General features: G+C 65.3%; 4 protein-coding genes across 5 annotated transcripts; 3 read left to right on the forward strand and 1 right to left on the reverse strand.

The window, feature by feature from the left end:
* The first annotated feature begins 2,475 nt into the window (after positions 1 to 2,475).
* On the forward strand, positions 2,476 to 5,446 carry LOC119143401 (transmembrane O-methyltransferase homolog). Its single transcript, XM_037377618.1, has 3 exons — positions 2,476 to 2,917; positions 4,296 to 4,492; positions 4,765 to 5,446. Exons 1-3 carry the CDS (start codon positions 2,563 to 2,565, stop codon positions 5,083 to 5,085), a joined length of 873 nt encoding a protein of 290 aa, XP_037233515.1. The 5' UTR covers positions 2,476 to 2,562; the 3' UTR covers positions 5,086 to 5,446.
* Positions 5,442 to 9,775, reverse strand: ANAPC15 (anaphase promoting complex subunit 15). 2 transcript variants are annotated; one of them, XM_037377617.1, is made up of 5 exons: positions 9,690 to 9,775; positions 8,518 to 8,630; positions 6,160 to 6,219; positions 5,900 to 6,037; positions 5,442 to 5,721 (listed from the first exon to the last, which is right to left on the reverse strand). In XM_037377617.1, the coding sequence occupies exons 1-5, from the start codon at positions 9,742 to 9,744 to the stop codon at positions 5,674 to 5,676; spliced, it is 414 nt and encodes a 137-aa protein (XP_037233514.1). In that variant the 5' UTR covers positions 9,745 to 9,775; the 3' UTR covers positions 5,442 to 5,673. The 2 variants fall into 2 exon arrangements, with proteins under 2 accessions (XP_037233514.1, XP_037233513.1); XM_037377616.1 differs by lacking the exons at positions 8,518 to 8,630; positions 9,690 to 9,775 and adding an exon at positions 7,397 to 8,222.
* LOC119143399 (folate receptor alpha-like) lies at positions 8,627 to 10,566 on the forward strand. The gene is made up of 5 exons (XM_037377615.1): positions 8,627 to 8,937; positions 9,120 to 9,270; positions 9,468 to 9,656; positions 9,747 to 9,882; positions 10,146 to 10,566. The coding sequence occupies exons 1-5, from the start codon at positions 8,891 to 8,893 to the stop codon at positions 10,421 to 10,423; spliced, it is 801 nt and encodes a 266-aa protein (XP_037233512.1). The 5' UTR covers positions 8,627 to 8,890; the 3' UTR covers positions 10,424 to 10,566.
* Positions 10,567 to 11,504: 938 nt separating this feature from the next.
* INPPL1 (inositol polyphosphate phosphatase like 1) lies at positions 11,505 to 27,365 on the forward strand. The gene is made up of 28 exons (XM_037377023.1): positions 11,505 to 11,707; positions 16,130 to 16,193; positions 16,788 to 16,938; positions 17,057 to 17,177; positions 17,252 to 17,389; positions 17,468 to 17,558; positions 17,811 to 17,900; positions 18,834 to 18,932; positions 19,135 to 19,285; positions 19,519 to 19,625; positions 19,888 to 19,990; positions 20,081 to 20,277; positions 20,643 to 20,760; positions 21,800 to 21,896; positions 21,999 to 22,137; positions 22,224 to 22,323; positions 22,404 to 22,492; positions 22,581 to 22,662; positions 22,767 to 22,856; positions 22,972 to 23,085; positions 23,181 to 23,269; positions 23,373 to 23,460; positions 23,558 to 23,713; positions 23,790 to 23,874; positions 24,197 to 24,349; positions 24,435 to 25,167; positions 25,579 to 25,706; positions 26,037 to 27,365. Exons 1-28 carry the CDS (start codon positions 11,547 to 11,549, stop codon positions 26,125 to 26,127), a joined length of 3,825 nt encoding a protein of 1,274 aa, XP_037232920.1. The 5' UTR covers positions 11,505 to 11,546; the 3' UTR covers positions 26,128 to 27,365.
* Positions 27,366 to 27,668: the final 303 nt, after the last annotated feature.

Below are 27,668 nucleotides of genomic sequence, written 5' to 3' on the forward strand. Positions count from 1 at the left end.
TTCTGACAAGGACTTGCTAAGTGCTAAAAGAAAAACTGCTGAAGTTGTAAGACTCGAGGACACGAGGTTAAAATAGTTGTGGTAGGGGGAGATCCCGACCTCCTACTCAAGTGGCCCCCCCAAAGAGAGTGAACCCCTGCTCGGGGAGCATGCCCAGTAAAGTTAAAATGAACTGTACCTTCAAATTGAAGCGAGGAAGCAACTAACCAATAATTAGTTAGTAGTTAGTTAGTAGCTGTAGACTTTGGGCAGAACTAACCAACATATGTATAAATATGCATTGTGAGTGTTACAGTTGAATTTGAAATAACTAGAGTTCAAAATAAATTCACTAAGTATTTATTAAGGTAGGAAAGCAAAAAAAAAAAAAACCCCCCAAAAAAAACCCCAAACAGTGCACAGCGCTGGGCCGCCGAGGAGTCACAGCTCCATCCAGGCTCGCAAATTCCGACAAGTAACACAGCCCTTTTATCCTCAGCTTCAAGACCGGTTTAAGCAAACAGTTATGCTCTCAGTCCCGTAGCAAGAAGCTGTATATTACAAAACTAAACTATTTTTACACTAAAGTCTAGACGAAGACAAAGTTGTCATAGTAACATGAGATTATGGTTTAACATTGGCCTTGAGAAGGTACATCTCCACCTCATGGTTAACAGTTAACTCTCTTCTCACCAGACAAAACATTCTCAAATCTGTTGCAGCAAGATCATTCCTTTTGTTAAAAACCCCTTTGATCAGCAAATTACCCTTAGTTACTTATTACAGTGAGTACAACTGGGTGTGCAAGTCAGGAGGAGCGATCCCCCTTGCACCTGGCCCTGCAATAAACACACCCGCTTTATAACTTACCCCAAGTTATGGAGTTTAACTCTGCACGTCAAGCCGAGCTCCTCTGAGCCCCTCAAGCTGCCTGAGCCCCCCAAACTCTAAGCCTTCCAAGCCCTAAGCCCCCCAAGCCCTGAGTCCCCTGAACCCCCTAAAACACCTGAGCCCCTCAAGTACCTGAGCCCCTGAGTCTCCCAAGCCCCCCTGAACCCTCTGAGCCCCCCCAAGACCTGAATCCCCTGAACCCGTGAGCCCCCCAAGCCTGAGGATGTCCCTTTGCCCTCTGCAGCCCCCCTGCAGGTTTGGACATCCCCGTGCTGGGGGGGCTAAGCTGAGCTTCCCCCCTCCTCCAGCCCCAACCCTGCCTGCAGTTCCCTGCTGCTGGTGCTGGCAGCATTGCCAGGCCCATGGGGACCCCACTTGCCTGCACCCCCTCACCCCTTGCCCCGTGCCCACCCCCGCCACGGGGAGCCCTGGCAGCCCTGTGCAGCTTTCTGGGGGCTGCCGGCTCCCCCTGGGCCCATCGCTGCAGCGAGTGCCTCAGTGCTCAGCCCAGCAGGGTATCTCCCTCGCCCCAGCTGTGTGGGAGGCAGCTCCAGTGGGGCTGGGGGGACATGCTGGGGGAGGTCTTCAGGTACCTCCGACCCCCGCATGCAGTGAGAGGCTGGGGATGAGCCCCCGGGCTTGGAGCAGGGCTGGGCAGTCAGGGGTCCCCAAGGGGCACTGCCTGCAGCCACCCCCACCACAGCCCTGCCCCAAGCCCGGCATCCCCTGCCCTGGTCCAGCACCCACCCCCCAAAACCAGCACCCACCCCCTGGCTCCGGTGTGTACTCCCCCAGCCCCAGTATCAGGACCCCAGCCCCAGTACTGGGGCTCGAGCCCCAGTATCAGGCCCCAGCCCCAGTTTCAGGATCCCAGCCCCAGCATCAGGACCCAGTCCCAGTATCAGGACCCCAACACCAGTGACAAGACCCCAGCCCCAGTCCCAGTCCGCCAGTCCCAGCATCAGGATCCAGTATCAAGACCCCAGCCCTAGTAAGAAGACCCCAACCCCAGTCCCAAGACCCCAATCCCAGTGAACCCCAGTCCCGGGACCCCAATCCCAGTGACAGGACCCCAACCCTAGAGAAGGGATCCCAGCTCCAGGACCACTCCCACAGCTCAAGAGCCACCCGCAAGCACCAGCCTGGCCCTGTCCCCATGTCCCCAGCCCCTCAGCCGGGTAACCGGAGCCAGGGCTGGCTGTGACTAAGGTGACACCATCAATAATTAAGTGTGCAGCAGGGCTTGGCACTGCTCGCTGCCTGCTGCCTGTCTGCTGCCTGCAGAGTGGGGACAGGTAGGTGCCACCCCCCCCCACCCTGTCCCCTTGCTGCAGCTGGGGACCCCCAACAGCTCAGGGTGCAGGGTGTGGGGCGCAAGATGTGGGGTGCGGGATGCAGGATATGGGGTGCAGGATGTGGGGCACGGGGGCAGCAAAGCTGGGCCAAGGTGAGTGTGAGGGGCTGTGCCAGGCATTGCCCCCCCCGAGCAGCCCCACAGCCCAACCCCCCAGGACCACTCAGCCCCAGCACAGGGGGCTCCCGGTGCCCCCACTGCCCCCAGAGCACCCCAGGGTGCCCTGGCCCAGCTCTGACCACAGCCCTGCAGCCCTGGGGGCCAGCAAATTGCCCCAGCAGCGCCAGAGCCCAGGGAGAGGCACTCCCAGAAGGTGCAGAGCACTGTCAGCTCATGGCATGAGTGAGAGCTGCAGGGCTAGCACCCTGGGAGGACCCCCCCACCCCAGCATGCCCTGTGGGGGGCCCTTTCCACAGCCTCACCCCTTCACCATGGTGTCACCGGCGATTGCCCTGGCCTTCCTCCCCTTCCTTGTCACCCTGCTGATCCGCTACCGGCACTACCTGGTGCTGCTGTACCGGGCAGTGCTGGTGGGCTGGCTGCGGGACCGGCTCACCGGCGTCCCACGGGAGCAGCGCGCCTTCCAGTACCTGCTGGCCCATGCCATCCCTGGGGACCCCCGGCACATCCTGCAGACCTTCGACCAGTGGTGCTACTGCTGCGAGCACCTCAGCAGCGTAGGGCCCATCAAAGGTGAGTGCAACCCTCACCCGCATGTGCTGCAGGGGTCCCTGCACCAGCCATGGCTGTGGCACCAATGGCATGGCCACAGCACCAATATTACCATGCCACCAATGGCATGGGGCCACTGCACCACTGGGGCAGCCATAGCATCATTGACACAGGCATGGGGTATCATTGGAATGGTTATGGCACCATTAGCACAGCCACACCACCAACGGCAGAGTCATGGGACCATCATCACAGCCATGGCATTGTTGGCATGGTCACAGCACTGCTGGTACAGCCATGGCACTGTTGGTTTGGCCATGGCACCATTGACTTGGCTGTGACACTGATGGTGTGGCCACGGCACCATTGACATGGCTGTGACACTGTCGGTGTGGCCACGGCACCATTGATGGGGCTGTGACACTGTCGGTGTGGCCACGGCACCATTGACATGGCTGTGACACTGTCGGTGTGGCCACGGCACCATTGACTTGGCTGTGACACTGATGGTGTGGCCACGGCACCATTGACATGGCTGTGACACTGTCGGTGTGGCCATGGCACCGTTGATGGGGCTGTGACACTGTCGGTGTGGCCACGGCACCATTGACATGGCTGTGACACTGTCGGTGTGGCCACGGCACCATTGATGGGGCTGTGACACTGTCGGTGTGGCCACGGCACCATTGACATGGCTGTGACACTGTCGGTGTGGCCACGGCACCATTGACATGGCTGTGACACTGTCGGTGTGGCCACGGCACCATTGACATGGCTGTGACACTGTCGGTGTGGCCACGGCACCATTGACATGGCTGTGACACTGTCGGTGTGGCCACGGCACCATTGACATGGCTGTGACACTGTCGGTGTGGCCACGGCACCATTGACATGGCTGTGACACTGTCGGTGTGGCCACGGCACCATTGACGGGGCTGTGACACTGTCGGTGTGGCCACAGCACCATTGACGGGGCTGTGACACTGTCGGTGTGGCCATGGCACCATTGGCATGGCTGTGGCACCACTGGTGCAGTCACAGCACTGTTGGGGTGGCCATGGCCACAACATCGCTGGCACAGCTGTGGCACTGCTGTTATAGGCCACGGCATTTATGGCACAGCTACAGCACTGCCAGCATGGTGGTGACACTGCCACCACAGTCATGGCACCACTGCCAGTGCTCAGCCCCCCCAGCATGGCTGGGGACAGGGGACAGGTGCTGTGGGAAGGGCTGACTCGGGGCACGTGGCACAGCTGCTCACCTCCTTCCTGCCACACTACACCAGACCTGCTGCCCCTCTCAGCGCTGTCCCCTTGCCCAGGGAAGGGGGGTCTGGGGGGTGCAGCACCCTGCCCCGCCCCTGCCCCCCAGTGCTGAGGCATCTGGGCCATGGCAGGGAGGATCGTGGAGCGGCTGCTCTATGAGCGGGCGCCGCTGCGGGTGCTGGAGCTGGGAACCTACTGTGGCTACGGCACAGTGCTGCTGGCGCAGGGGCTGCCTCCTGGTGCCCGCCTCTACACCGTGGAGTTGGACCCCCGCCACGCTGCCGTGGCCGAGAAGGTCATCCGCCTGGCCGGCTTCGACGAGCAGACGGTGAGCGCCCCACCTGGGAATGGGGAAAGGCCGGCTCTTCCCACCACTGCCAGAGAGGAGAGGGGTGGGGGGATGACACTGCCACCCTGTCCCACCTCACAGCTGCTGCTGGGTGGGACAGGGGGGAGCGGCAAGGCGAGATCCTCTCCCACATGGAGCTCTCGCCACCGCTCACTCCCCAACACCCCACGCAGCAGGGTGGGGGGAGGGCTGCAGGTGGTGGGTCAGCACCCCGGTACCACAAGGCAGGGGCTGAAGGGGCTGTGGCACAGGTGGAGCTAATCGTGGGCCCATCGGAGGAGGTGATCCCCCGGCTGAGGGAGAAGCACGGCCTGCTGAAGGCCAACTTCGTCTTCATGGATCACTGGAAGCGCTGCTACCTGCGGGACCTGCAGCTGCTGGAAACCCACCAGCTGCTGGCTGAGGGGGCCACCATCCTGGCTGACAACGTCCTCTTCCCCGGTGCACCCCACTTCCTGCAGTACGCCAAAACCTGTGGTAAATACCGCTGCAAGGTGCACCGCGCCAGCCTGGAGTACTTCCACGCCATCCCCGATGGCATCGCCGAGCTCTGCTATACCGGTAACCGCTGAGCCAGGCAGCGAGCTCGTGCCTTGTGGTGACCACGGGGAACACTGGGTCCCCGACTAACCACGCTCAGCTATAAACAAAGTCTCTGGAGGAAACGTGGTGGCTGCGGTGGTCTGTGGTGGGGGTGTGGCAGTGGGGGCAGTGCAGCAGGTGGGAAGAGGGGACCTCTTCCCGTACAACCTCCTGCCTGAGCCTCTTCCCTCTTACAGCCACAGAGAAACGTCTGCGTGAGACCCCAGGGAAGTGCAGTGGAAAGCCCGGCTCTCCCCAGAGACACAGACCCCCACCCAACCGCATGGCATCCCCGCAGCTCCCAGCACCCACCCCGGTGTGCCTCCGACACCAGATCCGAGGGCTGTTTTCTTGAAAACTGAGTTTATTAGAAAAGACGCTGTGCCGGGCTGAGCCACACGCTCCCCAGCGCCACTCCAGTGCCAATCTGCGCCCCTCAGGCAGCCTCACCCTGAGCCCCCCTGCCCCACGCAGCCCTCGCAGCAGCCATGGTGGGAGCTTCGCCAAACCACACACCAGGGCTCCAGAGCTGCGGAGGGCTCTTCCCCAGCCTCTGGTCTGGTGTGGCCACAGCAGAATTAGATCATCCACTGGTCCTGATCCTGCTCTGCCCCCTCCATGTCCACCTGGGAAGGGGAAAAGTTTGAGACCCTCCCCAGTCCCTGACCAGAGCAGGACCAAGCAGAGGGGGTGGAGGAGACAAGGCCCCCAGGTTCCCACGTGCTGCGCACCGTGCACCCCCCCACACTTTGGGGTCTTGGTAGGGCAGGGACACCAGCCCACACCCCCAGCCCTGCTCTTTACCTCATTGATCTCCCCATCATCAGGAGACTCATTATAATCATTCATCTCATCCATATCCTGCATATCCTCGTCATCCTCCGAGTCCTCCTCACTGTCTTCATCATCCTCGTCGTCCTCCTCTTCCTCCTCATCGTAATGCTGCAGACACACCAGCCCCACTGAGGGCTTTAGGCCATGGCCTGGAGCCACACCAACAACTCAACACCCCTGTGCCTGAACCCCGCGGCTTGCCCCTGCCTCACCGGCAGCATCACACCCACCTCAGATGCTGGCTTTCCAATGGGCACCAGGTTGTTGTCCTTCTCGGCTATGCTCTGGAGCTGGGAAGGGAAAAGGTGTGTGTGTGGGAAGGTGCATCAGCACCCTGACAGCTCCACAACAGCCCAGCATAGCTCCCCACCAGCAAACCAGCCCTTCCCACTTGGCTGCTGTCCCCTCCAGCCCTTGGGCTCCTTCCTAACAGTGGCTGGCAGCTGCTGGAGGAGTCCCACTGCCCCCAGCATCTCCAGGCAAGGGGCAGGCAGGGGAGAGCAGCTGCAGGCAGCTGCCTGCATGCCTTGGCACAAGGCAGAGTGATCCCAACAACACAGCAGCCACCCTGGGACGGAGAGGGTGTCCACATGCATGGCCTGGGGAGTGTGGGCAGGGCTCGAACACCGTATTTTTCTTAGCTTTTTTGTTTTATAAAAAAGAACCCAAACCCAAGGTGTCTGTTCAGCCAGAGACACAGATAATTAAAGCTCAATTAAAACACTTCAGCATCTCCCACCCAAAGGGACTTGAACCTTCTCCCAGACTATGAGGTTTTAATTATTGATTGAAATTATTTAATTGTAACAATTTAATCACCGAGGTTTCTTTTTTAAGCTTTAATCAAGTAGATGGTTTTCCCCCCCATACTCAGGGGCCGCTGTAGGGCTGTGGCACTGAACCGCACTCACAGTACAAGGCACTTGTGGGTTACTGGGATCAGAAATTGCCACTCGCCTTCCTCAGGAGGTTAATTAATTAACTGGGGTCTGCTGGCAGCACCAGCTGTTTAATCAACCCCCACAGACACCAGGGAGCTTCAGGCCGCTGCAGGCAACAAGGGACCAGCCTACACAGAGCCAGCGCAGCAGACAGGTCACAGCGACAAGCCCACCAGCTAGCAGTGCCTGTGACGGCAGCATTGGCTCCGGGACCCTGCAAAACCCTCAGATAAAAGGGAGAAACAGCGAAATCGCTGGGGGAGCGCCCCGGGAACCCCGGCCACTGTTAGCAGGCTGGCGGCAGCGCACATGCAGGCCCCCAGCACTGCAGGTCACCGCGCGGGGAGGCCGGGACTCCCCTGGTGCAACCGGGGTAGGGGGCTGAGGCGCGGCCCCACATCCCTCGGCACAGCCCGGGTTGCGGGGACCCCCAGGAGCCCACTGCTCACCCGGGCCCGCAGCCCCTCCCGGGGCCGGTACTCTGCCCAGCCCCCCCAGCCCCCTAACCCGCCGGCCCGGGGCCCACCCAGGCCTGGTGCTGCTGCTCCTGCTGCTGCAGCTCCGTCTCGTCCACGCAAGGCCGGTCGAGGTTGAACCACAGGGACTCGGTGACGCGGGGCAGCAGAGAGGGGAACAGTGTAGACATGGCGCGGCGAAGGGGTACGTGTGAAAAACCGGGAGCGGAGCGGGCCGGGCCTCCACCGGCTGCCGACCCGGAAGTACAACCCGGCCCTCGCCCTGCCGGAAGCAGTCGTGAAGCGCCGCCCGCACGGAACATGGGAGCAGGGAAGAGCGTGTCAACGGGGCCACGCCTGCAAGGGGCGGGGCCAGCTCCTCGGGGCGAGGCCTGATTGACAGCTGGGGTGGTTGTGTGTGTCACCCAGCCCACCCCCCCCGGGCGTCCGACTCCGGGGACCGGCCTCGGCGGGGAGATGTGACCCCTGGGGGGGGTCTGTGACCCCTTAGGGGCATCTCTGCCCGCCCCGAGGGGCACACTCCCCCCCCCCCCCCCCCATTATCTGTCCCTCCCTGTGGAGCACCTATGAGCTCCAGGGGGGGCACCTGCCTCCCCCGGGGTATCTGTGACCCCCACTGGGGGGCACCTGCCCTCTCCCGGGCATCTTCTGTGACCTCCGGGGGGGATCTGTGACCCCAATGGCAGGGTACCTGCCCTCCCCCCCCCCCCCAGGGCATGTGTGACCCACACTGGGGGGGTACCTGCCCCCCCAGGGGTGTCTGTGACCCCCATGGAGTATCTGCTCCCCCAGGAGTATCTTCTCCCCATGGAGAAGATCTGTGACCCCAATGGCAGGGTACCTGCACCCCCAGGGGTGTCTGTGACCCCCCCACCTGGAGGCAGCTGTGACACCCCCTAGAGGTATCTATGACCGCAATAGGGGGGTAACTGTCACAGTCATGGAGCATCTACCCCCTGGGGGGGCATCTGTGACCCCTTCACAGAGTATCTGTGACCCCCCCGGGGCATCTGCCCCCCCCCCCCCCGGGGCATTTGTGACTCCCCCCCGGGGGTATCTATGACCCCAACAGGGTTGCAACTGCCACTCCCATGTGACATACCGTATCGAGCCCCCCGGGGCTATCTGTGACCCCCTCGGGGGTACCTACCCCACTGGGGACACTCCTTACCCACTGGCGCGTGTCCCCTCCGTGTATCCGTGGGGCCTGTGGGGCACATGGGGGCCACTGCCTGGCCCTGGTGCTGGCGTCGGGGTACAGGGCCAACTCCCCGCCGCAGCTGGCTGCGAGCGAAGGAAAAACAGCAACGAATAGATTTTGGCTGGCCTCGGCCCCTGCCTGGCGCCGCAGGACGGATCCTGGCTGCTGCAGAGCCGGAGCGGCTGGGCTCAGTCGGTCGGGACACAGCAGGGGCAGCAGGGCGCAGCGCCCCTTCCGGTCCGGACCCCTCCGTGTGCCGCCCGACCTGCCATGCCCCCGCGCTGGTGACAGGTGACGTGCCGTGATTGGTGGCCAAGGGTTGTGCTGCGCCGTGACCTTTGAGATGAACCACCCTCGTCCCGCAGCACCCGCCACCCGGTACCCCCCCAGGTAAGCAGCCCAACCCCCCCGCCGGTGGTCCCAGGCTGAGGGTTGGCCGTGACAGTGAGGTTGGGGGGGGGGGGGAACGACGCAGACGCGGGGGACTTTGTCCCTGCCAGTGCCGTGTCCCCGCGGGGATGAGTGACAGTGCTCCCCCCGTGTTGCCATGCTGACCCCGCCATCGCTGCCAGCAGGACGATGGCAGCTGCGTGGCTACTGCTGGCACTCCTGGCTTGGCCAGCTGCAATCACCACCGCCGCGCGGGATCTGCTGCTCAATGTCTGCATGGATGCCAAGCACCACAAAAGGGAGCCCGGCCCCGAGGGGCAGCTCTACGGGCAGGTAGGGTCCTTCACCCACCGCCCCCAGCACCCCGTGGCATCACCCACCCTGGGGTCACCGGGCCAGACCCCAGCGGTGTCATGGGGGACCACCTGCGGTCTCCATTACCCGGTGCCACCCCCCCGTGGGTGTCTGTGCTTTCCATGTGCCGGGAAGGGCTGGTGAGTCCCTGCTGAGCCCTGGCTGCCTTGGTGCAGTGCGCCCTGTGGAAGGACAACGCCTGCTGCACCGCCAACACCAGTGTGGAGGCTCACCAGGACCAGTCCTACCTGTACAGCTTCAACTGGGACCACTGTGGGGCCATGCCAGAGAAGTGCAAGCGCCACTTCATCCAGGACATGTGTCTCTATGAGTGCTCCCCCAACCTGGGGCCCTGGATTGACCAGGTGGGTGCAGACCCCCCCTCCCCCCTGCCTCACCCTGGTGGACGGCGAGATGCCTGGGGTGAACTGGGATGAACTGGGGTGCCCCCATAGACGGACATCAGCTGGCGGAAGGAGCGGATCCTGTATGTACCACTGTGTCGGGAGGACTGCGAGCAGTGGTGGGAGGACTGCCAGGACGCCGTCACCTGCAAGGTCAACTGGCATAAGGGCTGGAACTGGACCACAGGTCAGTGGAGGGGCATGGGGACGCCCCCAAGTCACCACCTGGAAGGTGGCTGCATCCCCCCCACCCCAATGGCTTTGAGCATGTTTGGGGTGGAAGGTGATGGCAGGGAGGCTGGCAGTGGGGTGGGTGTCCCCATGCCACCCCAGGGTCAAACCCACCGGGGAGACCCATCAGGATCCTGACACCTCCACGATGCACAGGGGAACAGCACCTCCCATCCCAAAGACACCCCCTCCCCCCCACCTCACACCCCCTTCCCACAGGCACCAACCAGTGTCCCCAGGGCACCATGTGCCAGAAGTTCAAGTACGTCTTCCCCAAGCCGGCCACACTCTGCGAGGAGATCTGGTCCCATTCCTACAACTACAGCTCCTACCACCGCGGCAGCGGCCGCTGCATCCAGATGTGGTTCGACCCTGTGCAGGGGAACCCCAACGTGGCTGTGGCGCAGTACTATGCCCATGTCGCTGCTGCCTGCCCCACGCCCCCACTCCCAATGCTGCTGCTTCTGCTGCTGCCCACCCTCCTGTGCCTGCTCTGAGCAGGGGGAGCTGCAGGCAGGAGCAGGCAGTGGGTGGCCACAGGGGTGTCCGGCCTGTGCCGTGCCCCCCCAGGGGACACCCACGTGCTGCTGTCATCCCCAACTCGCATGCAGCTGCGGAATAAATGCTCCTGCTCCGCTCAGCGTTGGGGTGCCATGGGGCTGGGGGTGATGGGATGGAGAGGGGAACGGTGGGGGGTCTCAGTCCTGCCCCACTTTGGAGGTGACGCGGGACCTCAGCCCAACTTCTCTGTGTCGCATTGTCCCCCCGAACCACTGTGCCCAGCAAAACGGGGGGCACGGGTCTCCCTGCCACTGGGACATGGGGGCGATACGACAGGACCCCTGAAGGTATACCGCTGCCACGCTGGGGGCCCAGGGGTCACCGGCACCCTGGGGTGCGCAGGGTGGGACTGGGGAATTGATAGGGGAAAAGGGGGGACAACACCTGGGGACCCCCAGCGCCAGCTCTGCCAGCCCCAGGCTGGGGGACACTGCTGTGGTGGGGGTCCTGCCGGGCCGCATCCCACCCCCTGCCTGTGTCCTGCCTCGGGGGGCCCCCACAGCTCCAGCTCTACGCCCCACGGACTGGGGGCCGTGGGGTGCCCCCCTCCCGGCAAAGCGGGGTACAGCCTGCCCGGCCCCCGCAGCATGGGGGTGTCCCCAGCCCCGGGGCAGCCATTCCTGGGCCAAACCCGGCCGTGTACCGCGCAGCTTTGAGCCCCTGGCCCCGGTCCTGCCCCCGCTGCAGCCCCCCGTCCGCCCGGCTCCCCCCCCCCGCTCCACGTTCCTGCCGCGCTGCCTCTCTCCCCCTCCCGCCCTGCCCCGTGCCCCCGCCCGTCCCCCGGTGCGCGCCCCTCGTGGCCCCTCTCGCCTCCTCGGTCTCTCCCCGGTGCCCCCGCTCGCCCCCCCGCTGCAGGCGCTCGCCCCTCCCCCGGTCTCTCCCCAGTGCCCCCGCTCCCCCCTCCCCCGGTGCCCACGGTCACCCCCCCCCGCCTGCTGCCCGCCCCGGTCCGCCCCCCCTCCGCTTCTCCCCGCCCCCTCCCGGTGCCCGCCCCCGGCGCTCCCCCCCCCCCCGCCAAGCGCGGAGCGCAGCCCCGCGGCGCGGCCCCGGCGGCGGAGCATGGCGGGCGCGGGGGGCTCGGGGGGGCCGGGGCCGCCCTGGTACCACCGGGACCTGAGCCGGGCCGCGGCCGAGGAGCAGCTGGCGCGGGCCGGGCGGGACGGCAGCTTCCTGGTGCGGGACAGCGAGAGCGTGGCGGGGGCCTACGCGCTGTGCCTGCTGTGAGTGCGGGCACCGGCACCGGGGGGCACCGGGGGGGCGCGGGGGGGCTGTGCCTGCTGTGAGTGCGGGCACGGGCACTGGCACCGGCACCGGGGGGCGCGGCGGGGGGGCACGGGAAACGGGCTGTGCCTGCTGGGAGTGCGGACACCGGCACCGGGGGCACCGAGGGGGCGCTGGGACCGGGATGGGCTCCGGGGGCGTGCCGGGGAACAGGCTGTGCCTGCTGGGAGTACGGGCTGTGCGGCGGGTCTGGGGGAGCACTGGTGGAGTACTGGGAGGGCACCAGGGGGGATCTGGGGGAGCACTTCTGGGGTACTGGGGGGGCCACTGGGGGCCACCAGCACCCAGAGGGCAGCAGGCATGCGTGGGACACAGGGGGGACCTGCTGTGTCCCAGGGGGACGTGCTCAGCACGGGGGGCAGCAGTGCTGGGGCGGGGGGGAAAGGACGGGCAGTGGGTGCCCATAGTCATAGGTGGGAGTTGGAGGGGACACACGGACAGGCACAAGGAGACCCAGGGGGTACAGGGAGGCACTGGCATGGCTAGGGGACAGGGCGCTGGGGGAGCTGGCACCTGTTCTGGGCTGGGGGACCAGGCACTGATAGACTGGGTGGGACTGGGGGTCCCCAGGCACTGGGGGACACAGGGCAGTGACAGGGGACAGGGACTGTGGGGAGCAGGGCTGGCTCCAGGGGGTCGGGACACCCACCCTGCCACCACGGGGGTCTGTGAGAATGGGGGCCTGGACCTTGCCCCATACTCTTGGGGTCCCAGACGCTCACTCAGAAGGTTCTGCCCCCATGCCTGGGGAGTGATAGCGCTGTCCCCTTGGGTCATGCTGCGGGGCTTGGTGGCTGGTGCCAGGCCGTGGGTGGGTGCTGACAGCCCTGGGGGTGCTGTCACCCCCTGCCTGGTGGCTGTGCCATCACGCATGTGGTGGCCCTGGGGACCAGGCCACCTTGCCATCCCTGGGGCTTTGGTGGCACCTTGGCCTGTTGGCAGCACGGCTCAGTGCCTTGCCCAGGTGCTGCTGGGCTGTGCCGCTGGCTCCGCTTGGGGCTGGCTGCCTGCGCCGGCACCAGCACCTTGATGTGGTTTGCGGGGCAGGCGGTGAGGCACGGTGGCGAGGGCACCTCGAAATGAGGCTTTTCCGCTCCCCAAAGAGCCTGTGGGTGCCGGCAGCTGCTGGCTCCTTATGGCAAAGGAGGGAGAAACCAGGAGTTCGCCTCGAGCCAGCCTGCCCTGCCCAGGGCTGTGCCATGTGCCGTGCTGGTGCGAGGTGTGCAGCCTGCATGGTGGCACCATCCTCCTTCCCCGCAGCCGGTGGCTCGTGCAAATTCAGGTTCCTGGCCACGTGGCCACAGCGTGGCTGTAGCCACCAGCTCCCCACTGTGAAACTGGGGTGGCGAGTGGCACAGGGGGCACGGCACCAGTGACACGGTGCAGGGGGAGCATGCTCTCCCCCGTGAATACCAGCAGCCGCTGGTGACACAGGGCTGGGGGACACATAGGGGCACCTGGTGGGTGGCAGGGGGCTGCAGCCAGGGTCTTGGCACAGGTGGCTGGGTAAGGGGGTTCTGATGTCTCCCCCTGTCTGGCCTAGTGCTTGTGATGGTAACGTGGCATCCCCGCCACAGGGCTGGCTCGGAGGCTGGTGTTGCCCCACGCTGCTGGCCCTGGCAGGCTACCAGGCCTGGCTACGGGTGTCACCAGCTCTGGCCTCCACCACCAGCTCCATGCTGGTGCTGTGTGGCCGTGTCGAGGGCTGGGATCACACAGTGGGGCAAAGCTCAGCAGAGGGATGGCTGCGCTGAACCCTGCTGCAGTGAGGACCGGTGGGGGTCCTTGCCTGAGCGGTGGGCAGGAGTGTGCCGCAGTCCCACCGCAGGGATGGCCAGGCAGGGGTGGCCTGGGCTGCTGGGCCCATGGCAGCAGCTAAAAATAGCTGCGGGGGCAGGAGGAGGAAGGGGAACTGCGCTGGGATGCCGGCAGCGAGCGCCTTCTTCCTTTAACCCTCCTGCTGACGCGCCGTGGCCTCTGCCGGGCTGGCCACGCACACCAGGGCTTCGCCAGAGCCAGCGGTGCTAGCACACGGTGGTGGCACCCGCAGCATGTTGGCGTCGCTGGTTGGTGGGCAGCGCTGGTGGGGATGGTCCCACCGTGTGGTGTCACGTGGGAGGGTGGGGGGCCAGAGCCCCCATCCCAGCTCTGCTGGTTCATGGGGGTGATGGCGGTGGGGTGGTGCTGGCAGGCACGTGGTGCCCCCCTCGCTGGGATGCCTGCACCCCGCTGTCAGCACATGGCAGAGGAGGGTGGTGGGTGCCCCCCACCTCTGGGGGCTGAGGGCAGCCGTGGGGCAGGGGGTGGGTGGGTGGTCCCCACTGTGCCGGCGGGGCCGTGGCAGGATGCCGACAGGGAGCCCCGCTCACCGGTGGCTGAGCTCCCACGTAATGGCTCTTTGTGCCGGCAGCCAGGCGTGAGCGCGGAGCTCCCCGGCCCCCTGGGGTTACTCACCAACCGCAGCCGCAAGCGGTGTGGGGCTGGGCAGCCGGGGGGGCGGCCCCCACAGGGTGGTGGCCATGGGAGTCCCCTGCAGCCCCCCGGCGCCCCTCCAGCTGGGGTCCTCTGCACCAACCCCAGTGCCCAGGAGCCCTGTAGCTCCCCCTGATTACCCACAGAGCCCCCGCACCGTGCTTCCCCTCCAGCTGGGGTTCCTGCTAGCCCCCCCCTTTCCCCTCCAGTTCAGGGTTCCCCATACTGGCCCTGTGCAGGGGTTCTCCACGTGTTCCTCCCATCACTCCTCCATTGGGGTTCCCACTGTGGAGCCCCCAGCTGCGCTTTAGGGCTTGCCACAGAGACCCCTTGTGCCTCCTCCCAGCTGGGGGTCTCTGTGCTGCGCCCCCCCCCCCCCGCCCTGATCCCAGCAGCTCCATGCAGAGCCCTCTGACACCACTTTGGGGTGTCCCCTGTTGACCCCTCCAGGACTGCGTTGCGTTAGGGACCCCTGCAGGGGTTTCCCACACGCACCCCCTTACCCCCCGCAGCGGGGTGTCCCATATAGCCCCTCATAGCACATTCCCATTCAGCCCCCCACAGCTGCGGGGTTCTCCATGCCCCCCCATGACCCCTGGCTGGGCACTGGGTCCCCCAGGAGCAGCACAGGTGCAGCAGGAGTGTAATGCCAGCTGGGGGGGTATGTCGTACCTGCAACGGGGGACAGAAATGGGGGATCCCCTTTCTGGAGCTCATGGGAGGATGCTTGTTCTGTGCCCCCGCTCACTGTGGGTCTGGGAGGGGTGGAAGGGGGGGCATGGGGACCAGAACCATGGGGAGCTGGGTGGCACCAAGGGACCCAGTGCTGTGGCAAGCAGGGAGACAGCAGGGGACCCATTGCCGTGGGTTGGCACCAGGGGACCAGGTACCATGCGGTGACACCAGGGGACGAAGTGCTATGGGGAGCAGGGTGGCACCAGGGGACTTGGCACTATGGCAAGTGGGGTGGCACCAGGGGACTCATCACAGTGCTGTGGAGAGCAGAGTGACACCAGGGGACCCAGCACTGTGGGAAGTGGCATGCCCTCCATGCATGGCATGGTGGCAGGGGGGTGCCACCAGAGCAGGGGACACCACAGCCAAGCTGACAGGTGGCTCTGGCATGGTGACAACTGCCTCTGTGTTCACAGTGACCTCTGTGAGCACCGTGGCCGGGGGCCAGCCCAGGAGCCACGGTCCCTGCTGTCGGCACCCGGGGAGGGGGGCGTGAGGTCTGGCTGTGCCAGGGGTCCCCAGCTCCTAACGTCCCTCTGCCACAGAGGGGACAGGGACGAGATGTGCTCGGGGTCCTGGTCCTGCTTCGCGCGCCCGCTGGCATCAGCACCCCATCTCTCAGCGCCGCCCATCACCCCCTGCCCCGGGATTGTGTCCCCGGTTCCTGTGAGCTTCCACTGAAAAATAAATTACTTCCTGGCCTCCCGGCTGCCAGCGGCTGCCTGCTCCTGCCTGCTCCTGCCTGCAGTGCGGGCAGGGGACACCCGCTCCGGCACACCGATGGGCACTGGAGCTGGGATCGCTGCATGGCATGGGGCAGGCTGCAGCACTGCCTGGGGACACGGGGGTGTTGATTGTAGGGTCCGCCTCGGAGCAAGAGGGGTGTCACTCTGGCAGCCCCAGCATCCATCTGGGACCCCCAGCACCCATCCTGGAGGCTTTTAACTGTGGGAACGGGGCTGAGACCTTGCAGCTTGTTGCATGCCGTAGCTAACAGCGGTACCGGAGCTCCTTGCCGTGCCCAGCTGGTGCATGGGGGTCCCACAGGATGGGTGCTTGGTGTCCCCCCTGGGCTGCTGGGGGCTGTGTGGGGGCTGTGCTACTGCTGCCCACCCCCAGCATCCTCTGCCTGATGCTCCCCCGGCTGCTCGCAGGTTCCAGAAGCACGTCCACACCTACCGCATCCTGCCTGACGAGGAGGACTTCTTGGCTGTGCAGGTGGGCAGTGTGTCCCCCCCTCCCCGTGACATGGGCCACCCCCCTGGCTCTGTGGGAGCGGGGGCTCCCCCTCTCTAGGGGGCAAGGGGGGTCCTGGTGCAAGCTGCAGAAGATTGGGGTGCCAGAACCCCCCCAGCCTGCCCCTGGCTCCTGCTGGTGGGTGCGGGGGGTGGGGTGGTGCTGGGTAGGCGCAGCAACCCATTTATAGCCCCGAGCCCCCTGTATGTGCCAGGAGCCCCCACGTCTCCCTTGGGGCTGGGAGCTCGGCCTCGGCACTGCGCCACGTGCGTGCCCGGCTCTCCGGCACGGCCGGGCGGTTGGCAGCGCCCATCTTGGCTGGCCGGCGCCGCCGAGTATTTTTAGAGCAACAGAAACCCCTTTGTGCCGTCCGGGCAGGCAGGAAAAAGCCGCCCCCGGGAGGGAGGAGGCCGAGGGTGGCTGCGCTGCCTGCGCCCTGCCGCTGCGGCCATGTGCCATGGGCACCGTGCCCCGCGCTCCCCCTGGAGCTTCCCCCCGTACCTGCCTGGGGGTCCTGGGATGGGGGGTGCTGGGTGACCCTGCCAGCGGGTGCTGAGGGTGCCCGTGTCCCCGCAGACGTCGCAGGGGGTGCAGGTGAGACGCTTCAAGACGCTGAGCGAGCTGATCGCGCTGTACCTGCAGCCCAACCAGGGGCTGGTCTGCACCCTCCTCTTCCCTGTCGAGAGGGAGAAGGATAAGGAGAACACGGAGGACCGGGACTATTCGGGTATGGCAGGGGGAGCCGGGGAGCCAGATGGGCTCCCGGGACCCCCAGTCCTTGGGGAAGTGGGGGGGGGGGGGGGGGGAGTGGGCTGTGCCTGACATCCTCGCATTGCCCCTTGCAGATGGAGAGGATGAGAAGCCGCCATTACCGCCACGCTCTGGCTCCACCAGCTTCTCCAGCACCTCAGCGGGGCTCAGCCCCACAGGCCTGGGGCTGGCCGTGCTGGAGGGGCCGGCAGAGAGGTGAGGGTCTGCACCCCTGCCCGTCCCCTGCCCGTCCCTGCCAGCCCCTCACCCTCCGGCCTTCCTCCCCGCAGCACCAATGGCCTCAGCAGCATCTCCCACGAGTACCTGAAGGGCAGCTACTCGCTGGACCTGGAGGCGGTGAAGGGGGGGGCCAGCAGCCTCCCCCACCTCAACAAGACCCTTGTCACCTCCTGCAAAAGGCTGCACAGGTGGGCGCCGGGCGCTGGGGTGGGCACTGGGATGCCGGCCATGCCGCTTGCTGAGCCTGCTCCTCTCTCCCTCCCCAGCGAGGTGGACAAGGTGCTGGCGGGGCTGGAGATCCTCTCCAAGGTGTTTGACCAGCAGAGCTCTCCCACCGTTTCCAAGATCCTGCAGCAGGTGAGGGGGACATGGGGACATGCCATGCCACCCCCCCACCCCCCACCCCCACCTTGGCCGCTGTGCCCATGCACCTGATGTGGCAACCTGTGCCGTGGTGGGACCACCACTGGGGAAACACCCACCCATCCTACCCTGGCCCATGGTGCTGGGAGGGGTCCTGCCCATCCCGGGGGGCTGGGGTGGATCTGGGGTCCCATTGCGGTGTGGCAGTGGGGCCAGGGCCAGCTGTGACCTGCCGTGGGGTTTCAGACGGCGGGACAGAGCGGGGAGCAGGAACTGGAGAGCCTGGTGCTGAAGCTATCCGTGCTGAAGGATTTCCTCTCCAGCATTGAGAAGAAGGTGAGGCCAGAGGGGCTGGGCTGGGGGTCCCGCCGGGGGTGTGTGCTGTGCTGGCTCCTGCACCGGGGTATGGCCAGGGCACGATCTGTGTGGTGCTGGGGCACAGAGGGGACCTTGGGGGTGGGGGGGGACTGGGGGCATGGTGGGAGGGAATTGAAGGGGCTGATGGGGTTGGTGGGGTGGAAATGGTGGTGGGACTCTGGGGCAGCTGATGGAGCTGAGGGGGCTTGGTAGGCTGGGGGGGCTGATGGAGCTGGGGGTCTGGGAGCACTGGTGGAACGCGGGGGCTGATGGAGGTGGGGGGGCTGGGGGGATTGGGGTGCTTGGTGAGCTGGTGGGGCTGATGGAGCTGGGGGCACTGCAGGGGCTGATTGAGCTGGTAAGGCTGGGGGGACTGGGAAGATTGAAGGGGCTGATGGGATTGGGGGAGCTGGGAGTGCTGGTGGGACCTGGGCAGCTGATGGAGCTGGGTGGACTGGGGGGCTTGGAGGGCTGGGGGACATTGGGGAGGCTGGGAATCTGGGAGCACCAGTGTAACAGGGGAGGCTGATGGAGGTGGGGGGGCTGGGGAGATTGAGGGGTTTGGTGAGCTGTGGGGCTGATGGAGCTAGGGGGACTGGGTGGACAGGAGGATGGTGGTATTGGGGGGGCTGATGGAGGTGGGGGGGGTTGGGAGTGCTGGTGGGGCTCCGGGGCAGGTGATGGGGTTGGTGGGATTGGGGGAGCTGGGGAGTCTTCTTGGTGAGCTGAGGGGGCTTGGATGGGCTGGGGGACTGAGAGCACTGGTGGAACAGGGGAGGCTGATGGAAGTGGGGGGTCTGGGGGGATTGGGGGGGCTTGGGGTCTGGTGTAGCTGGGGGTCTGGGGTTCTGATGGGGCAGGGGGGGCTGGGTGCTGCAGGTGCTTGGCTGATGCCAGCGGTGGCTCTGCCAGGCGCTGAAAGCCCTGCAGGAGATGAGCTCGGCTGCCCCCGCCGCCCCCAGCCAGCCCCTCTCCCGCAAGGCCAAGAGCATCCCGGTGCAGACCTTCGAGGTGAGTCTGTGTGTGTCATCCCACCCCCCCTCCAGCCACCGTGGTTGAAGGGTCCCCTGGGGGGCTGTTGCAGCATCAACCGCATGCAGCCAGTGTAACACCGAGGGCTCAAACCTCTCGGTGTCCCTGGGCGAGGAGGAGCTGAGTGTGGGGGGTGTTGTGTCCCCCCGCCGAGCCTGTGGCACCCGGTGTCCCACCGCAGGTGAAGCTGGATGTCACCCTGGGGGACCTGACCAAGATCGGCAAGTCGCAGAAGTACACGCTGAGCGTGGACGTGGAGGGGGGGAAGCTGGTGGTGCTGAAGAAGCAGAAGGACTCCCAGGAGGACTGGAACACTTTCACCCATGACAAGAGTGAGGGGCAGGGCGGCGGGTGGCCGGGGCGGTGGCCCAGCACCCTGAAGTGGGTGCTGGGGCTGACTGTGCTGGAGCGCCCCTATGGGGCTGGGTGGTGGGGTGAGAGCAGTTGGTTATCCCCACCCTGGGTGTCCCCCCACCCTGGGTATCCCCCAGAGCCGGGGGGGGGTGGGGCACAGTGGCCAGCCAGAGCTCAGCACCCCCCACCGCCTGTCCCTGCTCTCCCCCAGTTCGGCAGCTGATCAAGTCGCAGCGGGTGCAGAACAAACTGGGCATCGTTTTCGAGAAGGAAAAGGATAAAACGCAACGGAAGGATTTCGTTTTCGTCAGTGCCCGGGTGGGTTGTGCTCTGCTGGGACCAGGCGGGAAAACTGATCCCCTGTAGGGATGGGGGGGTGCAGGATTTAACCCCTGGACCCCCGTTGGGCTTGTGGATGGGTGCTGAGTGCTTGTGCCCAATGGCTGGGGGGTGTCCCCAGCGTGGTCCCTGCCCGGTCCCTCGTGCCCGACAGGTGCTGTGTTTGGCTGAGCTGAGTCACGGGCGCTGGGGGGGCCGTGGGGAGCCCCTCTGTCCCCGCTCACCGCCCCCCTCTCTGCAGAAGCGGGAGGCTTTCTGCCAGCTCCTGCAGCTGATGAAGAACAAACATTCCCACCAGGATGAGCCCGACATGATCTCCATCTTCATTGGCACTTGGAACATGGGTGAGCGGGGCTGGGGGGGTCTTGCTGGGGGTGGGGACCAAGCTGCTAGGGTCCCCCCCTGACTGTGCTGCTCCCCCTGCCCCGCCGCAGGCAGCGTGCCCCCACCCAAGAGCATCACATCATGGTTCACCTCCAAGGGTTTGGGCAAGACACTGGATGAGGTGACTGTCGCCATCCCCCACGACATCTACGTCTTCGGCACCCAGGAGAATTCCCTGGGGGACAAGGAGTGGGTAGATTTCCTCCGCGCCGTGCTGAAGGACTTCACGGAGGTTGAGTACCGCCCGGTAGGAACCTGGGGGGCCTGGGGGCTGTGGGATGCAGACACCGGTGGGTGGTGGAGATGGGCAATGCTCAGCATCTCTCTGGCTCCTGGGGAGGCTGCGGGTGCTGCGGCTCTGCTGCCGCTGGGTGTTTTGGGTGGTCTCGTGGTGGTGTGGGCGCTGGTGGCGGTGGGTTTCCCTGGGGAACAGCCCTTGGTGGGAGAGGCTGTGGTGCAGGAGGGAGCTTCTGCAAGGAGCCACCCCCACAGGAGCACCCAAGGGGCACCCGGCACCCAGCTCCCTGGCACCTGTGGCATGGGGGGACAGGGACCCGCTCCCCGGTGTGTCCCAGCAGAAGCGGGACTCTGACGGTGGCCATGGGCCCACAGGTGGCTATGCAGTCCCTGTGGAACATCAAGGTGGTGGTGCTGGTGAAGCCAGAGCATGAGAACCGCATCAGCCATGTCAGCACCTCCAGTGTCAAAACAGGGATCGCCAACACCCTAGGTAGGGGCTGGAGATGTCAGGTACACAGGGGGGACACGTGGCCTTGGCTCACAGGGACTGGGGCATGCAAGATCGGGGTGGATGCTGCATGAGGAGGGGTCCTGGTATGTCTGTGTTGTGTGGGGGTGGTCCTGGTGTTGTGTGTGTTGCATAGGGAGGGGTCCTGGTGTGCGTGCATTGCATGGGGAGGGGTCCAGGCATGTGTACAGCACACAGGGAAGTGTCCTAGACCACATCTTGCATGAGGAGGCATTCAGGCATGTGTGCATTGCACAGGGTGGTCCTAGTGTTGCATACCTTGCACAAGGATGGGTCCTGGAGCACGTGCATCACACAAGGAAGAGTCTGGGTGTCATGTGTTGCACAAGGAGGGGTCTGTGTGTGTGTGTATGTTGCATGGGAAGGGGTCCCAGTGTGTGTGAATTGCACAAGGAGGGGTCCTGGTGCATGTGTGTTGCACAGGAGGAGGTCCCGGTGTTGCATGTGTTGCACGCAGAAGGTGTCTGGAGTGTGTATGTTGTATGAGGAGGGGTCTTGGAGCACACGCATTGTACAAGGAGGGGTCCAGGCACGTGTGTGTTGCACACGGGGAGGTCTTGCTGTTAAATGTCTTGCACAAGGAGGGATCCTGCAGTGTGTGCGTTGCATGATGAGTCTTGGTGTCCACGTGTTGCACAGGGAGGCGTCCCACCATGGGTGCTTTGTGCAGGGAGGAGGGGTCCCGGCATTTGTGCCTTGTGTGGGGAGGGGTCCTGGTGTTGCATGTCTTGTACAAGGAGTGGTTCTGAAGCACGTAAGTTGCATGAAGAGGAGTCTTGAGTGTGAGTGCATTGCACGAGGAGGGGCCTGGTGTGTGTCACACAGGAAGGGTCCGGCTGCGTGTGCATAGCATGGGGAGGCTGTGGGTGCCTGTGCAGGCAGTCTGGGTGGGGAGTGTGCCCCATCACCAGGAGCTGGGGACAGCTGGGTACCCATCCCCCAGGGTGGACAGCCTGTGTGTCCTGGCACCTGATTCTGCCCCTGTCCCACATCCCTGCAGGGAACAAGGGAGCCGTGGGCGTCTCCTTCATGTTCAACGGCACCTCCTTTGGCTTCGTCAACTGCCACCTCACCTCTGGCAATGAGAAGACAGCACGGTGAGCACCCGCACACCAGGATGGGCTTCAGCCTGCCCCATGTCTGTGCCACCCATGTCCCTCTGTCTGTGACATCCCCGTCCCCCTGTGTGTCCCCGGCAGGAGGAACCAGAACTACCTGGACATCCTGCGCCTGCTCTCGCTGGGGGACAAGCAGCTGAGCTCCTTTGACATCTCCCTGCGCTTCACCCACCTCTTTTGGTTTGGGGACCTCAATTACCGCCTGGACATGGACATCCAGGTGGGGGGGGAAGGTGATGTGGCCCGGGGGCGGGGGGAGCTGTGGGTGTCCCCGCCCAGCCCTGTGCCAGCCCCTCTGTCCTGTAGGAGATCCTCAACTACATCAGCCGCAAGGAACTGGAGCCGCTGCTGAAGGTGGATCAGCTCAACCTGGAGAAGGAGAAGCACAAGGTCTTCCTGCGCTTTGGTGAGGGCTCCGGGAGGTCTGGGGGGGGGGGCAGCCCCTGCTGCCGGGACTGTCCTGACCCACTGCTGCTTTTCATGCAGGCGAGGAGGAGATCACCTTCCCCCCCACCTACCGCTACGAGCGGGGCTCCCGGGACACCTATGTGTGGCACAAGCAGAAGCCCACGGGGGTAGGTGCTGGGCTGGGGGGGTCAGGGTCGCAGGGAGAGACCCCCAGCCTGACCCCCCCCTCCCCTTCCTGCTTCCCATCCCTGCCAGGTCCGCACCAATGTACCGTCCTGGTGTGACCGCATCCTCTGGAAGTCCTACCCTGAGACTCACATCAACTGCAATGCCTATGGTGAGCAGCGTGTGTCCCCCTGCCCCAGGACATTATTGTCCCCCCACTCTGGGGAAAGGGCCCTTCCAGCCTGACGACCCCCCCACAATTGTGGCTGGCTGCAGGGTGCACAGATGACATCGTCACCAGCGACCACTCGCCCGTTTTTGGCTCCTTTGAGGTGGGGGTGACATCCCAGTTCGTCTCCAAAAAAGGTGCCTGTGCCCAAGGGGTCACCCCACTCCCCTCTGTGCAGCACCCAGCTCTCCCTGGAGAGAGAAGGGGGGGATCCCGGGAGGGAGGGTCCCGACACCTTGCCTCTCCCTGGAGGGCTCTCCAAGTCCTCTGAGCAGGCGTACATCGAGTTCGAGAGCATCGAGGCCATCGTGAAGACAGCCAGTCGCACCAAGTTCTTCATCGAGTTTTATTCCACCTGTCTGGAAGGTGAGAGTGGGTATGGGGGGTGGTAGTGTCCCAGGGGGCTCAGGGGGTTCCCAGGGGCCTGACAGGGGCTGTGCCATGTCCCACCACCACTGCAGAGTTCAAGAAGAGCTTTGAGAACGACAGCCAGAGTAGCGACAACATCAACTTCCTCAAGGTGCAATGGTCATCTCGGCAGCTGCCCACGGTGAGGAGGGGCCGGGGGCAGGCAGGGCTGGTGACAGGGAGGGGGCTGCAGGCAGGGAGACACCCCCCAGCCCAGTGCCAGCATCCCATCCCCTTGCCTGCAGCTGAAGCCCATCCTCTCTGAGATCGAGTACCTGCAGGACCAGCACCTCCTGCTCACTGTCAAATCCCTCGATGGCTACGAGTCCTACGGTGAGTGCCAGCGCTGGCTACCCCCAGCACGGCGCCGCCCTCCCGGGGGGGTCCTTTGTGGATGCAGACCCCTGACCCCCACCACTGCCACCCCCAGGGGAGTGCGTCATTGCCCTGAAGTCGATGATCGGCAGTACAGCGCAGCAGTTCCTCACCTACCTGTCGCACCGGGGCGAGGAGACGGGCAACATCCGTGGCTCCATGAAGGTCCGGGTGCCCACTGAGCGCTTGGGCACCCGTGAGAGGCTCTACGGTGAGCACCCCCTCCATGCTGGGGGGGGGGATGGTGGGGATGGGAGACCCCCTGCTGAGTCTCTGTCCCTTGGCAGAGTGGATCAGCATCGATAAGGACGAGACGACGGCCGGCAAAGGGAGGGTGCCGCTGGGTGCCAGAGCCAACCAGGACTATGCCAAGTACGCGGGACAGGGCTCAGCAGGGTGGGGGAGCAGGGGTTAGGGGTCCCGAGTGGGGGATGGGGGTCCTGGGGGGGACTGAAGCATCCCCCAGTGCCATGGGAGCATGGGCATCGCTCCGAGCATCCCTCCAGGATGGTGTACGTGACATGCTTGGCGACAGTCCTGGTGCGACAGTCCTGGTGCTGGCTCTGTGCCGCACAGGTCAGGATCGGGTGGCTCGGTGCCTCTGGGGGTGGTGCTGGCCCCGTCACGGGGGGCTGAGCCCCATTCTGGGGGGGCTGAGCCCCGTGGGGGACCTGACACCTCTTGTTTCCCCAAGGTCAGCGGGGCGGAAGCCCACCAGTGCCGAGCCACCCGCTGCTGCCGCCCCAGCGAAGGTCCCAGAGGACCCCGAGAAGGGCAGCACTGCACTGGCCCCCCGGCCGCCCGCACCACACCGTGGCACCGCGAGGGACGAGGCTGCCCTGAGCCGGTAAGGGGGGGATGGGCAGCGCTTTGGGGGACACCTGCTGGCTCCCCCTGCGCCCAGGGGTGCCACACTCCCCCCGTGCCCACAGGTCCAAGGTAGAGGCAATACCGGAGCCGGCGGCGGGGCCGCTGAAGAACAGCTTCAACAACCCGGCGTACTACGTGCTGGAGGGGGTCCCGCACCAGCTGCTGGTGCCGGGGGACCCCGGCAAACCCCCTGCCCCCAAGGCCAAGGTGCAGCTGGTGGTGCCTGAGCGCCGCCGGCACCCCTCAGCTGGGCAGCTGGCGTGCCGCAGCGAGGAAAGCTCCTCGGATGAGGATGGCGGCACCCTCAACCTGCCGCCGCCCGATTTCCCACCGCCGCCGCTGCCACGGGAGCTGGAGCTGCCCCCCGGCCCCTTCTACGGCAGCGCCAAGGAGGTGCCGGTGCCCACCGGGCGCGAAGAGCCCAAACCGCGGGCGGCTGCCGGTGGGGCCGCCTTCGGCGAGTCTCCCCCCCCCAAGCTGCACCCCCGGCCCCCGCCGGCTGCCGGGGCTGGGTTTGCGCTGGAGGGGCCCGGTGGGACCCCCATTACCGGGGGGCTGCCTGCGGCGGGGGGGTTACTGGACGACCGCTCTTGCTCAGTGCTGCAGATGGCGAAGACGCTGAGCGAGGTGGACTATGCCAGTGGGAAGGGGAGGGCGGCCCCCCCGCCGCCACTACTGGCCAAGGCAGGGCGGATGGAGCTGCCCCCCCGCTGCCTGCCCCCTGATTATGGCCGCCCCCTCGCCTTCCCCCCCCACTCCATCCGGGAGAGCATCCAGGAGGACCTGGCTGAGGAGGTGGGTGTTGCGGGGTGGGGGTCAGGGTGCTGGCACCCCCCTCCCCCCCGGTGCCCTCCATCGGGGCTCCCTCTGGGGGGACCTGCGGGGGGGCATGGAGGTGGGAGGCACTGGTGTTCGGGATGCAGCGGTGGTTTGGTGTCTGCCAGGCTGTGGGGCAGAGCTGGGGTGGCAGGGGGCACAAACCCCAGCCAGGAAGGGGAGAGGCTGGGCACCCATCCTGCTTGGTCCCACACCTCTGGGGCCAGGGGCTGCCCGCACCCCCTGCCTCGGGGATTAGCTGGGACTAGTTGGGGGGTCTGGGTATGGCTGCTGGCCCTGGGAAGGGACCCTCCGTCGTGCAGGGGGGTCCCATCCTGGGGTGCAGGGCTGGAGGGATGCAGGGCTGATGGTGCGGATGCTGCCACGCAGGCACTGTGCCAGGTGGGCCGTGGCGTGGGCACCGTGCCCGGCGTGGGCGAGTGGCTGCGGGCGCTGGGGCTGGAGCGGTACGAGGAGGGGCTGGTGCGCAACGGCTGGGACGACCTGGAATTCCTCAGGTAAGCAGCCCTTTTCCCCGGGATGCCCCCCTAGGGACCCCTCAGCCCTGCCTTGCCAGTCCCAGTGGGTCAGTGTCCTCCCCAGGAGGTCCCAGCAGTGCCGGGGTGGGGGCACCCTGCCCTAGGGAAACCCCCGAGGGGGGTACCTGATGCCCCAGGGGGTCCCTGCTGCTCCCCAGGGCTGTGTAGCCCCATGGCGGGGGGGGTGTGTGTGTGTGTGGAGCTGTTGGGGGGGAAGTAGGGTGTCCTACACCTGCCAGGGGGGTCCCTGCCTGGGCTGGGGTTAACCCTCTAGGGGCAGCGGGCCCCATGCATGTGCCCCTTCCACAGCGACATCACGGAGGAGGACCTGGAGGAGGCTGGCGTGCTGGACCCCGGCCACAAGCGCGTCCTCCTGGAGAGCCTCCAGCTCCATAAGTAGCTGCAGCCAGGCATCCCGTGGCCCGAGCATCCCGCATCCCACAGCCGGCATCCTGCAACCGGTATCCTGCACCTGTACATCCCACGGCAGAGTATCCTGCATCCCACGGCCGCGTATCCCACATCCATGCATCCCATCATCACCAGCAGCAGTCGTCACCAGCACTGGTGGGAGCACCGGGACCCCCGTGGCTGCCTCCCAACCCACCCCGGGTGCTGGGCAATGGTGGTGGGCAAGGACTTGGGGGGGCAGGGGGGTGGCGGGTCCTGGTCAGACAATTTCAGGGGGGGGGTCCCACCAATGGGGCCTCCCCTTGTTTAAGTTATTTCTTATTTATTGAGAGAAGGGATGAGCGTTCATCTCGTGGGCCCGGGGGTTCTGTGGTGAAGGGGGGGGTTTAGGGTGAACCCCAGGGACCTCTGGCTCCCACCGTGGCCCCTCGCAGCCAGGGAGGAGGAGGAAGAGGAGGAGGAGGAGGCCCTGAGCATAGCTGTGTCTCAAGCCAAGTGCCTTTGTGATGTCCGGCTGGGCCCGAGCTGGGATGTGGGTCCAGAAAGAATGGGATGGGGGGGGGGGGGGCGCTCTGCCTCCCACCACTGACGACACCGGTTGGAGGTTGAGGTGCCTGTCCCTACCCTGTTGGTCCCAAACTTACCTGGGGGGTCCCACCACAGCAAAGCCGGGTCAGTGCCTTCACCCACCCCCCCTCTCACCACCACTGGTGCCTCTGGGGTGTCTGCCCCTACCCAGCTCCCAGTTTGTCCATTAGGTACTTGTTGGATCCGTCCCCTCCCGGGGGCTGCATCGCCTTCGGTGGCAGTGGGGCTGTTACCCAGATCCCCCTATGGGTGCTCAGCCCCCACCCTCACCAAGTGCTCTTCGGGGGGATCCCCAGGGTGGGGGTACCCGGCATGGTGATCCCCTAGCCATACCTTCCCTGCTGGGGTGACCCTCCCAAGCTCTCCCAGTCCCCGTGGGCTGCGCCCCAGGGGTGATGGGGGGGGGGGTGATGCCCACCCCCAGTCTGGCTCCTCAACCCCACCCCCACCCCCAGACCCCCTGTCCAGGCCCTGCTACTGCCGCTCTGACTGAGATGAAGGATGGGCCGGACCCCCCCCCCTCCCCCCCCAATCCCCTAACAGGGCGTTTGGTGTGTACTTAATCCTACTAAAAATGCCATCGTGTTGTGCTCCGTGTTTTGGTGGATTGTGTTAAATCATGAGCTATTGGGGTTTTTTTAATGTTCAATGCCGTGGTCATTGTACATCTCTCACCTTGCACCAGGGGATGCGTGGGAGGGGGGCAGGATGAGGAACCAAGATGAAGAACTGGGTCCCAGCACTGTAGGGACCCTCCAGGCTGGCCATACTGGTGCCAGCATGGTCAAGGACCCTCCAGGCTGGCTGTGCTGGTCCCAGCACAGTGGGGAGCCATTCCTCTGTCCCCTTCCCAAGGAGCAAGGCCATGCATGGGACTCTCCTGCTGCCCTGTTTCGAAGCCCCCATCCCCCTGGTCCCCAACACACAGTGCCCCCCGTCCCT

Source organism: Falco rusticolus, chromosome 2 (genome assembly GCF_015220075.1).
Source record: "Falco rusticolus isolate bFalRus1 chromosome 2, bFalRus1.pri, whole genome shotgun sequence".
Classification (NCBI taxonomy): Eukaryota; Metazoa; Chordata; class Aves; order Falconiformes; family Falconidae; genus Falco; species Falco rusticolus.